The sequence below is a fragment of the Macrobrachium rosenbergii genome, chromosome 26 (assembly GCF_040412425.1).
Source record: "Macrobrachium rosenbergii isolate ZJJX-2024 chromosome 26, ASM4041242v1, whole genome shotgun sequence".
Taxonomy (NCBI): domain Eukaryota; kingdom Metazoa; phylum Arthropoda; class Malacostraca; order Decapoda; family Palaemonidae; genus Macrobrachium; species Macrobrachium rosenbergii.
In genome coordinates this window covers 11825481-11840265 of record NC_089766.1, presented here as the reverse complement: position 1 = coordinate 11840265, position 14785 = coordinate 11825481, and the positions used below count along the sequence as shown (strand labels likewise).

Genomic DNA, 14785 nt, shown 5'->3' with positions numbered 1-14785 from the left:
TGAAGTTTGTTCAACTGGCGATTTCATTATAATGAGTTATATTTAACATGTCATTGTGATATAAGGGGTTTGTTTAACTTGCCATTATAAAGGTGTTGTGTTTAGCTAAGTGTTTCATTCTAAAAGTCTTGTTTAAGAGGTCTGGTGTATAGAAGTACGTTTAACCAACAATTTTTATTATAATGAAACCACAACTGCCTGCTTCATTATATGCTTGCTAGTTTAGTATTTCCATATATTTGTTGTACTTACACAGAGGAGAACTTTACATTAGGGTCTTTGGAAGTTTACTCATGAAGATCAGCATTAGCTTATTATCATTGTCACTGCAACATAAACTGACACAGGGAGAGAGGGTTGGGTTTTAGCTATAGGGTCAGGAGTTTATATGAAGCAAAAGGAGAAATATGTTGAATAAAAAAAAAATCAGCTTAATCTGTAGGTATTTTTAAAACTGGTGTGAAAACTAGGAAGGTATATTTTTTATAAGACTCTCTCTCTCTCTCTCTCTCTCTCTCTCTCTCTCTCTCTCTCTCTCTCTCTCTCTCTCTCTCTCTCTCTCCAATGTTTTCAGGATGACGGTCGGGTTGCCGTCCTCTTCAACAAGTACGCTCTCGAAACAGAAGGCCTACCGGCTGATAATGGCCACATGGTGACTGAAAGCGACCGGGACGTAGAAGGCAGACCGTAAGTAGATGGAGAGTACATGTGGTGAGAACGGGGTGAGAATAGAAAACAGAACTTGCTTTAATATTATGATTTTGGTGTGATGGAAGGCAATGAGAATTTCTTTGGAAAAACAGGAAAGACAATGGTTATCAAATTTATTTGGAAAAATAACCATTTTTTCTACATAATGCAGTAATCCAAACAAAGGGACCTTGTTTTAAATATTATTAAGCTCATTCATATCACGTTTTCTATTTTGTTATTAGCCTTCTTAGAGCGAGTACGAAAAATTTTATATATCATGGCTTATAGTGCACCGTGAGATCGAATCGTCATCGTTGGGTGAATGATCAAGCAATTTGCAAGCTTATTGAAAACTTCTTGTGTAATTTAGATAAATCTGACGAGATTTATGTAAAATATAAGCAAGTCGATTCAGTTAAATTATTATGGTATTCACCTCTGAATATTATTGTCTCAATTTTTTGTCACTGGTTTATGAGCATCAATTGCATGACAATTCCTTTTTTCAAATTATTCACTCTGACTCACCTCAGAGATCACATGGAAGTTTGTGCCGTCATTTTCATAAGTAAGATGAATTGTTGCAATCAGTTCTCGTAAATCATTATAGTAAATTGATTATTTTTTCACAGTAATCAATTAATAAACCCAATATAATGAGTCAAAAGTATATTGCAAATGATTTTACGAAACAGTAAACACCGAAAAAGATTGATATGGGAAATTTGGTAAAGTATTTCCAGGTGTTGATTATACAAATTTATTATTCAGTTTTATAGATTTTACACTGGCTTATCGATTTCAGAATTTGAAAGAACTTCTTGATTTAAATGCAGAATACAATTTTCATATGTTGACATTTATCAGCCAGAGATTTATTAAATCCATTAACTCCGTAGGGGGTAATGCCGTCAGTGCACCTCATGCGGTGCACTGCAGGCATTTCTTAATGTTCTTTGCAAGCGTGCCATCGGCCCCTAGCTGCACCCTTTTTTGTTCCTTTTATTGTATCTCCTTTCGTATTCTCTTTCTTCCGCCTTACTTTCCACCCTCTCCTAACAGTTGAATCATAGTGCAACTGCTTTGAGGTTTTCCTCCTGTTACACCTTTCAAACCTTTTACTGTCAGTTTCCGTTTCAGCGCTGAATAACCTCACCCTAGGTCCCAGTACTTGGCCTTTGGCCTAAATTCTACATTGAATTCAATTCAGCTCAATCCATCAGGCTAATTCCTTTAATTCATCCCGACAGGGAACGAGAGAGCAAAAGAAGTAAAAGGGACGAGGATCCTGACCTTCCCGTCATCCACCAGCCCAGAGGTCCAAGAACTGTTTCTGGTGGAGGTGAGTCAAGGTCATCTAGATCTCAAGGTCATCTAGATCTCAACGTCATCTAGACCTCAAGGTCATCTAGACCTCTGTGTTATGAAGTCCAGGAGCACAGTTTAATATTTTTTTTTCTAGTAGGTGGGGCTGAGAAATCCATGTTCTTGAAGGGGAACTTTTGCATTCTGTTCTACGCTACTGAATTTGACAGTAGCTTCTGGTAAAAGATGTTCTGAAGTTGTTAATTTGAGTTTCTCAGTCAGGGGATATATAGCTACTGTATTTTTGTGCAGCTGGAATAAAGGAACCCATGCACTTTGCCTTATACTGTATGAGATCTTTGTGTGCAAAGTCACTGAAATACAATTAGATACAAAAATGTTTATTTCAGTTTGTGAACCAGAAAAGGTATATTCATCTTTTGTTTGGGTAACCTTTGTACTGGATTTTAAGAAGCTTAGATTCCTTTCACGCTAAGAATTATTGATGAAGATGAAATAGGAACCGTACCCCATCAACATATTCCATTTAGGGATCTACCAAAGTAAATCTCTTAGACTTACAGACAGGAGATAGAGCCCAACTCCAGAACAGCTTATATTTGAATCAGATTACGCGAAATAATTCATGTTAGGTTATTTTAGGCCCAACCAAGTCAGGTTATTTCAGGAACTAGGTCAGGTTATTTCTTGAATCATTTGTGTGCGTTTGTAAGTCAAAATAAATTGGGATAGAAGATTAATTCTTGGTTAGATAAAGGAAAAATGATTTATAACACAAATGGTCAGTTCGAGGGTCTGATTTTTTCAATGGTATTAAAAAAAATTGGATGACGTAGGTTACAAGTAGCCATAATGTCCAAGTTAGGTCAAGTTAATTTTTTGTGATATATAGCCCCCCCCCATTTTATCCAGATCATCCAATAATTTTGATACCGTTTTTATTCATGACTGTATTTCTGCCATGAGATTCAGTGCTGTCATAGTAATGTTTATATTGAGATTTTTGTGGTAATGATTAACTCGTAACTTCATTGTTGAAATATTTTGTAATGACATACAGATTTTTATGTGAATTTCATTCGGTATCCTAAAGGGAGCTCAATATCCCAGGTTCAAAAAAAAAAAAGGTCATTCTGTTAAGACACCAAAACGAAGTAAGATACTTAATCTTACTCAGGCAGCAAAAGTTAGTCACCTACTAAATTTTTTTTTTTTTTTTTTTTTTTGCGAACAAGACGCAACCAGGTATTCTAATTTTATTTCAAATGTTGGTCTGTTAATTCCATTTCTCTTTCAGAGGTCTTTTTCTGAGTGATATGTAGCATTAACTTCCATTTGCTTACCAAGGAATTTTTTTAACCCTTGCCCCCTTGGAAACAGGTCTACATCTTATATTATGCCTTAATTTTTTACACTTTTTCTGTGTCGAAAGTTCATACTTCAAGTAAGTAACAGGAGGAATATACAGAGGGAACCACTTGCATATACTCGCTTTGACAACCCCAGTACCAAATACTGTACTTATTACTACTGGTCTTTTTCTTCTTGAGATCTCATTCGAAGTAGTTACCTGTTTTTGGCTTAATTTCACCCATAATTCTGCATTTTTATCGCAGCTTAATGTACCCAGATACATTCTGTCTGTAGACGTGCACTGATGCACATATATTTGCACATTATAACATATGACTGTAATGATGCAAGCTTTGAAAATGGGTCTGAGAACTCGTTACTTCACAGAACCTTGTTTTTTTCTTTAGATGTTGCAAATGACCTATGTTTGTTGAAACTCATTATTTACGTTCTGATAACAATCAAGATCTTGGACTTTTTTCCTTTAATCTTTTATAATTTATTTCCAGATCTGTTCTTTTAATTTGGTTTGTTTATACTCCAGTCAATGTGCTTTTCATGTCTGCAGCGAAATTTGAAGACTTTTACAACATTTTTGAGACTTGCAATACTTTGAATTATATTTTTTTTTTACAATTCATGCAAGCACACTTATTTTGCGGGACAGTATTTGTGTTTACTTTTTCTAGTAGATGACCACCCCAGTATTTTCAACATATCTGTCTAACTGTTCTGAAAAAAAAAATGTCGACAATTCACTAAGCTTTAATTTTGTGTCTCAACATCTACTTTAATATCATCTTTTCGCTCAGAATATTTACCAAATGCAGGACAGCAAATTATATACCAAATGCTCCGGCAGGCTACCTGGACTCCCCCCAGATGTCCCGATCTCCTCGTTCCTCTGAAAGATATTCCCGCCATTTACCTCCACCCGCTGATCCAAGGAGTCGTCTATCCCGTTTAGATGAAGAGTACTACGACGACTATGAGGACGAGTACGACGACGAGGAGGAGGAGGACTTCGTAGGGGACAAACCGGTGCCCATCTGGCTTGGCGTCATGTTGGTCGTGGCTTACATCCTGGGTGGTGCTGCGCTCTTCTCCGGGTGGGAGGGGTGGGGGTTCCTCGACAGCATCTACTTCTGCTTCATCACTCTTACCACGATAGGTCTGTGGTTTTTCTGTTAATGAGGTGGTGGTAGTAGTAGTAGTAGTAGTAGTAGTAGTAGTAGTAGTAGTAGTAGTAGGCAACAAACTCTTAGAAACCATCTTGGAAAATATTATTAGAGTTAGACTAATTTAATTGAGACCACTGAGCCACCTTTCTAGACTCTCTGGATGGCGTGCTCAAAGGATGTGTTCTTAAATGAGAGGTAAAAATTTTATCAAAGTAAAGTTGGAGAGGTTGGAAAGCCAGAATAAATGCTGGAACCGAAAAGGTAGCTAATATTCCATCACACTTTTTTCAGTTTTATATTCAAATGATTTCATGTGGGGATAGAAAAATGTGACCATTTTCTATGCTCTTTTGTTTACCAGTGATAAGTTACTCGAAAACAAAATTTTAGGCACCAAAATGAATGAATGCTGGTGTACAGTATTTTACATTCTTAATTTTTAATTTATGTTGTTATGAGTAGTGTAAGAAGGATTCAGACTTATGATGTTGATGATGATGCTAATAATGATGATGATTATTATTATTATTGTTGTTGTTGTTAAGTATTTTAAATAGATGAGTGATTAAATTTTTAGACTCATAAACTCACCTTAAGAATTTGTTTGGGATTTGAACATGATTTTCTTCTTTTCAGCTGCGCAAATACACTCATAAATTGCATTGACACAAGTGTTCATGTTTATATCCTGCCTATACTGTACACTAAATGTATTCAGTCATGGTACTGCCCTAAAATTGAAAACTGCATATCTGCAAAATTTTCGAAATTGAGATATGCCACATATTAGGGCTTGTGAAACACTAATACACAAGTTACTGCAGTTTCAGAATGATTCTTTGGTGCTTTATTTGGGGGGTCTCATTTGCAGTATCTGCAAAATCAGTAGTAAGGCAAGGGAAAACTGCAGTATCTACCATTTTTCTCAGTACTGTATTTTTGCAGATACTGCAGTCTTCCATTGTAGGGACTACCAACTCCTCAAGTTGGTCCATAGATTTAACTTTAGCAGCCTCCAATCATCGTTTGAAATATCTTCTTACTTTGGGTATGTTACTTCATTTGAACGCTAACGAAGTCAGGACATCACAAGAATTGTTCTCGTCTCGATTTCAGGCTTTGGTGATTTCGTCCCGTCACAAAATATCAATGAAGACGTCGAGCTCAGCATTGCCCTGTGTTCCATATACCTGCTGTTCGGCATAGCGCTGCTGGCCATGAGCTTCAATCTGGTCCAAGAGGAAGTTATAAGCAACATCAAAACCATGGCCAGGAGACTTGGCATCCTGAAGGAAGACGAAGACGAAGATGATTGACGAATGTCTCGCGAAACAAATTGAAAAGATGACACATATACAAAAAAGTCTTGCCAAAGTATTCTTTGATGAATGTAGAAATAGGTGTATAATGAATGTATTCGAAAGTGAGAATACCACGTACTGAATTACTAAAAGAAGGAATCAGAGATAAAAGTGGCACAGTTGAAGGTTAAGGCTTCAAAGAAGAACTGTAGCTATGATTCTGAAACTGGCGTTTTGTATGAATCCGTCTGTAATTTAATTCCAGTGAGGTGTAATGTCTTGCAATGCTAAAAAAATGTAAGGGGGATTAAATTTGATAACTGGGGACATTCCTTTTCAAAGAGGTTTTGAAGAAATTCACTATGTATAAGAAAACTTCATGCAATAGACAACAAACTTGAATAATTAGAAGAACTGGTGACCGATTGAGGGTGGTTATTGATGTGCTAAGAGGTGGCAAGTACGAAAATGTTTCCATATTTAATTGATATACAGAGACGAATTTAAATTATCCAAAACACAGTTTCATCAGTTGCAATTTCCAGTTGAAGTAGGAAGTACTGAAACATGAAGGATCATGCCAATCGGCCTATTGCCTTATCTACAAACATACAGCATACTTTTAAGCTGATAGGTTACGAAAGGACAGTTCAAGACCAATCATGTCACCCTCAGTTATTATTGTTCGAAGCTTAGCTACTAAGTTCATTCACTCAGACCTCAGTGATTTTAGGGCACCTTGCAAAGCCGTAGGCCCTAGCCCCTTATATGCCTTTTAACTAAGTGGGACCAACCTGCTGGGGAGCTCTAGTGCCAAAAATAACATAGGGATAAGATTTGTAACTCAACTTATAACAAAGCTGTTGTTTATCTGTTGAAACAGATGACTAAGAATCCTCTGAAGATGCTAGATATTTTTTAATGCGTATAGATTTTCTACAAAAACAGATCACAAATTTGCAGGTTCTAAAAACCCTATGCTAGTTGCCAGTACAACACAAGGAATCAACGATTAAGTTTATTACTGGTTCGCAAGAATTTAGTCGAAAAGAACTCTCACTGAAACACAGTGAGGCAAATAGTAAAAAGAGTGAGACGAGGTAAATGGTAAGAAAAGTGACAAATATAAAGTATCCAACAGGTCAACTCAACAGTGGAAGTCAGAGCCAATAGCCAAGTTCTAAGCTTACCCAAATTAACATCAGGTTAGGAACTAGAATGGAAGTGGATGTTGATGAGGTCTTTTCGGAGAGAAAATAGGAACTGCGGATGAACCAGAAAATATCATAACAGACGAACCAATTCAAGTTTTGTTGTGAAGATGTTATTTCTCTGATGTCCTTAAAAAAAAATCGTGTACACATTCACAGGGCTCACGAGCAGGATTTGTTCTTGTATATGAAATATAAAAATTGGGTTGCTGTAAAGCTAAAGAAGCTGGACAGTCAGGTAGGAAAAGATCAAAGGGAATGGGTGAAATGGGAATTGCTGAAAGAAATGCAGCTACAAAGAACCTCAAGTGTTGTCTGTGCTGTGCCTTTCAGAAAGTTTTGTAAAGCTTGAAAACTTACCTCCGGACAGATTCTTAATATTTATTTCTTAATGGCATGCCATGAATCTTCATTTGCAATTATTTTTCATTTTTTATTACCCGGACATGAGTTGAATTCTTATATTCTTTGGTTCCAGAGAGGAGCACAGATTCAAATAACAGTTACTGTGGCATTTTTTATCAATGCACTGTACTGCAATAAGGGTTTTCTTCAGGGGCAAGAGTCCATTCTGACAATGCCAGCAATAAATCTACGACATGAAAGACAGTGACGTACCACAGCCATCCTCGACGAATTCTGTTTAGAAGCATAAATTAAACGATGAAGTTTACAGAGTAAATGCAAGTTGAATTACGACGTTTTGCATTGTATTATCACTACTGTAGTGTTTTGAATTACTCAATACAAAATAGGTTTCAGTTTCAGATATAGCATCTTTCTTCTTTGAACCTTCATCATATGTTTAAAAATTTTGTTTTTACGTGTAAACACCTGAATGGGCCTTGGCATATAATTATGTTAATCATTTTCATCCTTCCTTCTTGCTTCGTGCCTCACTCGAAGTTGTTCTGAAAGACAATTTTAAAAGATAGCGAGTAAGCATCACATTCACAGAAAGCAAGTTATTTGCTCGAAAATGTAGTAAGTATTAAGTATCTTTCCAGAAGAGTGTATGATAAGGTGCATTTCAATAAAAGAGAATTGAAAGAATCAACTAAATGTCTGTGAAGAAAGACAAAACAAACTTGGAAATGTGTGACCAGTGAGCAGGTTTCTAGACTTCTAAGTGTAGATATAGCCCTTGCGTTCCGTATCTACTTCATCTTCGGTTGTTGAGTATTTCCAGTGAGAGAACAGTATTTCCTCTTTTGATATTAGACACCTTGCTGCTCTAGGAAGCTTTCTATTTAATGAAGAGCAGAGAAAGATATCTGAACGAAAAATTACGAAGAATGAATCCCCCTTTGTTTGTAGCTCTTTCGTGTGTGAGAGGCTTCCAAGAACAAGTTGGGTTGATGTCAAAAGAGCTCCTTTGCAGACCTTGGAAGATCTTGTATGTAGTAAGCAGATGGTATCTTATGGTTCTCCTTTTGAAATGGTTTACAGTCTCCAGGGTGGCATTTTAAAAGAGCACATGGTAAACTGAAGAGTTCTGAAGCTAGTTTCTCTCCTCTAGTCCCTCTCCTTAATCCGTCTATATTCTATATTTTTCTTAACATAATTAAATCACAGCTAACTTACTTCTGGCTTTTTTTTCTTCATCATGTATTCTCTGTCCACCAAGCAATGAAAATAAATCGGGCAACATCAAACAGCCCTGTCTCATCTCATGTTTCATCCCCACCGTTCTCTCAGCTGCTAGTTCCTCGTTGGGACAGTCGGTAGAATTGTCGGCTAGCACTCCCTAGGCCCGAGTTCTAGTCTCCGGCCGGCTAATGAAGAATTAGAGGAATTTATTTCTGGTGACAGAAATTCATTTCTCGCTATAATGTGGTTCGGATTCCACAATAAGCTGTAGGTCCCGTTGCTAGGTAACCAATTGGTTCTTAGCCACGTAAAATAAGTCTAATCCTTCGGGCCAGCCCTCTCTGGGAGAGCTGTTAATCAGCTCAGTGGTCTGGTTAAACTAAGGTATACTTTACTTTTTCTCTCAGCTGCTTCAGTCTTGACTGTATCCTTTTGATTCCAGTACAAGTTTTCTATCAGTATAGTATATTTATCATCCACCCTTATGCACTTTTGACATTTTTACTGTGCTTTAATCTATTGAAAGCACCCTCATAATTTGCTAAACAAGTATACAGCCCTTCTGCACTTCAGTTGTTCTCTCGGACAGTATTGCCAGAACAAAGCTATCATTAATTGTACCCTTCTTTTCTTCCCTGAGCTCAATTCCTACCTCTTGTCTCTTTCTTCCTTTAAACCTTTCTCCGATTGCTTTCAGCAAGAGCATACTACAGAAATAAAGAGAGCCACAGTGTTTTAAATTTCATAAAAGTTACATGGGTCACACGGGTTAAAAGTGTGATGAAGAATTGGTTTTTCATCATTTTGCTTCAGAGTTAAATCCAGATTATTGCAATGTGTGCACATTATTAGTGTGAAGGGAAGGATTAATAGTTTTTCATGCAAGAAGTCTTCTCTTGGAAGGTCAAAATTTGGAAGATGTAAAATAAATGCACAAGTGAAGAAATTACTGATTTCTATTTTAAATGTACTATATACGAAATAACTCACAAGCATGAGATGGTGCTGTCTAAGCACCGTTTACAAGATCTTAACTTCTGCAAAGGTACTATGAAGCATCTAGTCCAACCTGAAATGTGTTCTCCAATGTTTGTCTACAGTGAAAAGGTGTATGAGTTGGTAGTTTTTGGTAGACGTGTAATTCATTCCCCATGCAAAGTAAGACAACAAAAAATAGAGCTCTCGGCTGGTGAAATGGGCAAAGCTAAGTGGATTTGAATGGAAAGATTTTATTTAGTATTTTATCTCATTGCACTTGTGTGAAAGTTGCTCCTTTGACCATTGTTGATATTGTGTATTTTATGGAAAATCCTTGTTCATTCCCTGAACATTGTCTCCAGTGGGGTTTTAGCAGTAATTGTGCAAAATTAATTCTGCAGAGTGAAAAATTGTCAGTCCATTGAAGAAGAAAACTTCATCTTAGAATGGTCAGTGCCTTAATTGTCGCTATTATTGGAAAGAAGGTAGGCTACAGTAATTTTGCCCTCTTCAGATGGGAGTATTATTTAGTAAATCAAAACCTAGAAGTTCCCTTGCAGATGTTCATAGTTTTTACACATATTCTGGCACTTCTGATATTTAGTTTCATATTGAATCTTAAATAAACTAATTCTGAGAAACAGTGTAGATGGTGCTAAGTATCAAATGCATTGTGATATACTCTGTCCTGTTCGCATAACTGTATGCACATCCTACTTCACGTAAATAGATCAAACGACTGTTGTGAAGGAATGACATTTTAAACTTCAAGCTGAAGCCCACAGTTAAACCCCTTTTGGCTTTACCCATTGGCCCAGCTCAACATGAAGCCAGTGATAGAGCTCCTGGAAATATGCCGGATGACAGTCGTGAGGTCTTGATACCCAAGTGAGTGATTTACATATGTATTTTTGTTGACAATAAACTAAAGTGCATCGTCTTATTCAGGGATTTTATATAAAGTGTTAATCTAAATGAATGCCCTCCAGATTATGAGCATTTAGTGAAAATGCGTAACAAGGCCGCAAATTCATACTTTTGTCTTTATGCAAATAGTTCAGTCTTGCAGTAAAGTGCAACAAATGATAAAGAATCAGTACTGCAAATCTCAGTATTATTGTTGTGATGGCTTAAACTTCAGATCAGAAAATTTAATTCCAAATTCATTTATAATTATGTTGGCTGTTATGAGCTGGTGGATTCAGAACCTAATAAGTACTGTACAGGTATTGGATTATGCTTAGTGATTCGTAATCTTGCAGTGCCAAATTGTATTGAAGTAACCTGTAAAGTGTTACTGCTCAAATACTCTACATCATCACCCTTACTCCAAAAGCAAAAGTAGACGATAAATCATTTACTAAAAGTCAGTTTTCATAACCGTGCATGTAACTTGTGCCACTTAACATTTGCTGAATATTTAAGTCTTTGAAACTTTCGGGAAGTCAACATATATTAGGTTTGCTTGAGGTCTGCAAGCCTCTAGTCTCAGCCCAGTCATACTACCAAGGTGGTGGGAATTAGATTGTGTATATTACTGTATTTCCAGCCAGTCACCACAAAAATGAACCTGTTAAAATGCCAGATGAAATGTTTTGTAAAGATTTTGAGCAATGTTTTTATAACTACAGTATCAATTGGTAGGGTAATTAGCGTTTGTAATTTCTGTTATGTAGTATGTTTAAAACGTTTTGAGTGTAGTGATGGTGATAGTAGCTATTTTGTACTGTATTCTTAATAACACTATGAGCTTTGTATAGTGAATTTTGTTTGAGCATTGATTTAAAGGTAGTGTTTCGTTAAGGAAGTAAAGACCACTAAGTTATGTTTGAAAATGTACTTTACCTTATTTAGAATCTTCCGATGAGTATTGTAAATTACCCAGACAAGTGCCTTTCAGTATTGGTTTTACAAGAATGTATCTCATTTTTTATTCCATGGTTATGTAAACAAATATATCACGAAAATGAAAACCTTGTTAATACTGTACACCCAAGAAAAACAAAATTTGAAATGTAAATATATAGATCAAATGAAGAAATGGCCTTATGTCCTTGTTTCTCATCCTCATTTAGTCTTACGGTGCTTGAGTTTGTTTTTATTTATACTGCTTTAGTTCCAGGTAGCTTATTTATTGTATATTTAGAATTTTAAAATGAAGTAGAATAAGACTTGAATCCGGAGCGTTACACTGATAAACCTCATATAGAGAAGCAATACAGAAATTCATCCGAATTCAAGGATAAACGATGTAAGATAAGAATGTTGTTGACCATCGTTGCCAGATAACTAAAGTATAACTGCTCTTTGTAATTTTGCTACTTTACCATATCATCGCAAAGAGCAACAGTAGTGTTTTGATGACGTATTTCCAGAAGGATATGAAGAATATAGCAAATTTTAGTGTAGCTGAAACTGATTTCGCCTTAACGGTATGTTGTGTGTACTTGTGGAAGTTCTGGCAACAGTTACTGTTTACGCTTTGAGAGAGAACTGCTGGTTACATAAAATTGAATATTTCGACCTTAATCACTTGGCCCATCAAATTTCGAGCTAAAAAGTGTTAAAACTTGTTTTAAAATTATCTGCCTGGTTAGTTTATCAGGATGTGACTTATGTAGACTAGTGGAGCGTCAAGCCAGATTGTTTAGGAACTTCAAGGCCTTTGACAGGAAGTGACACATTAAGTAAGGTAAGTGCTTGAGTGCATAACTTTGGAAGTGTTTCCTGTAATGTCACTTTTGAAACCAGAAGCTATTGAAGTTTTATTTAATTTTGGGAATGTATGGTGATTGATTTAGGCCAATATGAACCAGGAAGCAAAATTTTCACGATATTGAGAGGCCACCCTAATGCTGGAATTTATATTTAGGTCGGCGTATGGTTCATCTCAATAGCCTAATAGGCCAAAAGTACTTGAAAATATATTGAGATGTGGAGTTGGTAAGGACAACAACCAAGCTAATTTGGTAATTCATAGTATTAGCTCCGCACCTGTTTTTACCTTGGAAACTGGTTTTTTCTACACTTTTAGGGCTTCTGATACTGGCGGTGCATTTGTTTGTTGTCGGTCAAATGGAATGTCCCTTCGCCGTGTTTAGTACTGGCCTGGGGGGCAGATATCCATACTTTAACATGTTATTGCGCTTGCCGGACGGGATATGAACGTTCCAAACAGATGTACCCGTGCTCTGTCTTGTGAAGATCGCGTATGGAAACCCCTTGTTGGATGGACTTCAGGGGTTAATTACAGGTTAATTACATTCTTGCAACAAAAATTGAAGGTAAATCCATAATTAGCAACCAAAACACTGTAGAAAAAGTCAAGTTAGAAGGAAATCTCCGCCATCGAGCTACTGCTTAGATCTACCACTAATTTATATTGGCTAAATTGCTACAGTTCAGGATGTTATGGCACCCAAGGTCAGGTTAGGTAGATGGGTCCATTAGGAGAACAGCAGCCATGTGAAATTGCAGCCAGCTTCAAGAAAACAGACTGTAGGATAAGTTTAGCACTTTGTGCTAAACATTTTGATGAGTGGAGGAAATAAGAAATTAGTTAAACACAGGACTGCAGAGTAACGTAACTGGACCAAGAATGTTGTATCTTACTAGACTGAGCAGCTTTGTTCCCAGGACCCCTCCCTGCACCCAAACGAAATGTGACCAAGTATGCTGCAAATCACAGGGTGAAATACAGGGATACTTTACTTATTCAAACCTAACATAGACATTATGTCGTACCCGACTTATGGGTAGAAAGCCCCATTACGTAATGACTTAAGGGCCATATAGAAAAACATTTGCTTACATACCTTGGCTGTTTATCTTCCTCTTCCTGGTTATACCCAGAGGAAATATGTGGCCCTGACCTCCCCCTCTCCTAGCCTAATCTTATCTTAACACAGTCCGGGAAGAGTTTACTGTTAGGGTCAACAAAGGCAGGCAAGTAAGTTTCTTACATAATGCACCCATCTCAGTCCCATCTTTTCCAGTTCTGACCTCGGTAGAGAGAGAGAGAGAGAGAGAGAGAGAGAGAGAGAGAGAGAGAGAGAGAGAGAGAGAGAGAGAGAGAGAGAGAGAGAGAGAGAGAGAGAGAGAGAGAGAATACAAACTCAATATACCTTTATTGTATGACTCAGTGAGCTCACTCCTTGAGGGTTAAAAAAAACCTTGTCTGTTAGTATGTAAAGTTTGAAATGGCTTTGTGTCTAGGCATTTGAAATGCCCCTTGTACCATTGACTCCCAAAAGGAAAGTTTAAAAAAACAGTTAAAATACAGGCAAAATAATTAAATGATTGATGAGGCAATTATTCTTGACTAACTAATGGCAATAGAATGGCCCTTGAAATATTTTGAACTCCCAAGTTTGGCTTTGTTTAATTCGTTAGGGGCTGGTTCAGTGGTAGGCATATGATTCTGGAATTAGTTTTTGGTCTCCAAGCAGAGTTTATAAAATTCAACCTAATTTGTGAGTAAAATCAACCTGCCATATTTAGAGGACCATTTCAGGGAAAAACTTACGCAGGGCAGTTCTTGCCAGAGCGCAATTTATCCCTCTTCCAGATAAGCTTCGTATAAAGCAATTACAAAACAACCATATGCACAGTGCTTTACCTTTAAGGAACTTCCACTGATCAGATATAAGACCTTGACCTAACTTGATAGTTGTCACCAATGCTCAAAACTTGCTTGTGCTTGCAAAATTTGTACATTGGTTTCATAGAGAAGACACAGAAGGCTACTCAAGCTGTCTTTCCCCTTTTGGCCACTGACTTGGTTACTGTAGTTGGTCTGCCCAGCTTTGTCTTTCAATTCTACTTAGGTTAATTGATCAGAGTATGTGAACCACTACTTGTGGGTGTGTCAACATTAGTTGTATTAGGGTGAGTAGTCCATGTAACTAATGTTCTCAGACCTTGGAATGGAATATGTAGAGTTTAGGCCAGCCATAGGCCAAGCACTGGGACCTATGAGGCCATTCAGTGCTGGAAGGGAAATTGGAAGTAGGTAGGTTTCAAAGGTGTAACAGGAGTAAAACCTCGAAGTTGCACTTTGAAATAATTGTTGGGAGAGGGTGGTTAGCAAGATGGAAGAAAGATATGAATGGAGGTACAGTAAACAGATTGAAAGGGGCTACAGCTAGCGGCT

General features: G+C 37.1%; 2 protein-coding genes across 6 annotated transcripts in view; both read left to right on the top strand.

Annotated features, from left to right (window-relative positions):
- galene overlaps positions 1–11682 on the top strand; it is a 138343-nt gene extending 126661 nt beyond the window's left edge. For 2 of the 4 annotated variants that reach the window (XM_067128230.1, XM_067128228.1), the window contains exons 7-10: positions 575–687; positions 1944–2035; positions 4340–4543; positions 5670–11682. In XM_067128230.1, coding sequence (XP_066984331.1) covers positions 575–687; positions 1944–2035; positions 4340–4543; positions 5670–5869 — 609 coding nt within the window. In that variant the 3' untranslated portion in view covers positions 5870–11682. Of the gene's footprint in view, positions 1–574; positions 688–1943; positions 2036–4234; positions 4544–5669 lie in introns of all 4 variants that reach the window. The other 2 variants (XM_067128229.1, XM_067128227.1) reach the window with 1 other exon arrangement.
- Positions 11683–12084: 402 nt separating this feature from the next.
- Positions 12085–14785, top strand: part of sas (stranded at second) — a 265050-nt gene continuing 262349 nt past the window's right edge. Inside the window, exon 1 of one of the 2 annotated variants that reach the window (XM_067128220.1) lies at positions 12085–12325. The gene's annotated coding sequence lies outside the window, so the exon portion shown is untranslated. The remainder of the gene's footprint in view (positions 12326–14785) is intronic. The other variant, XM_067128219.1, reaches the window with a different exon arrangement.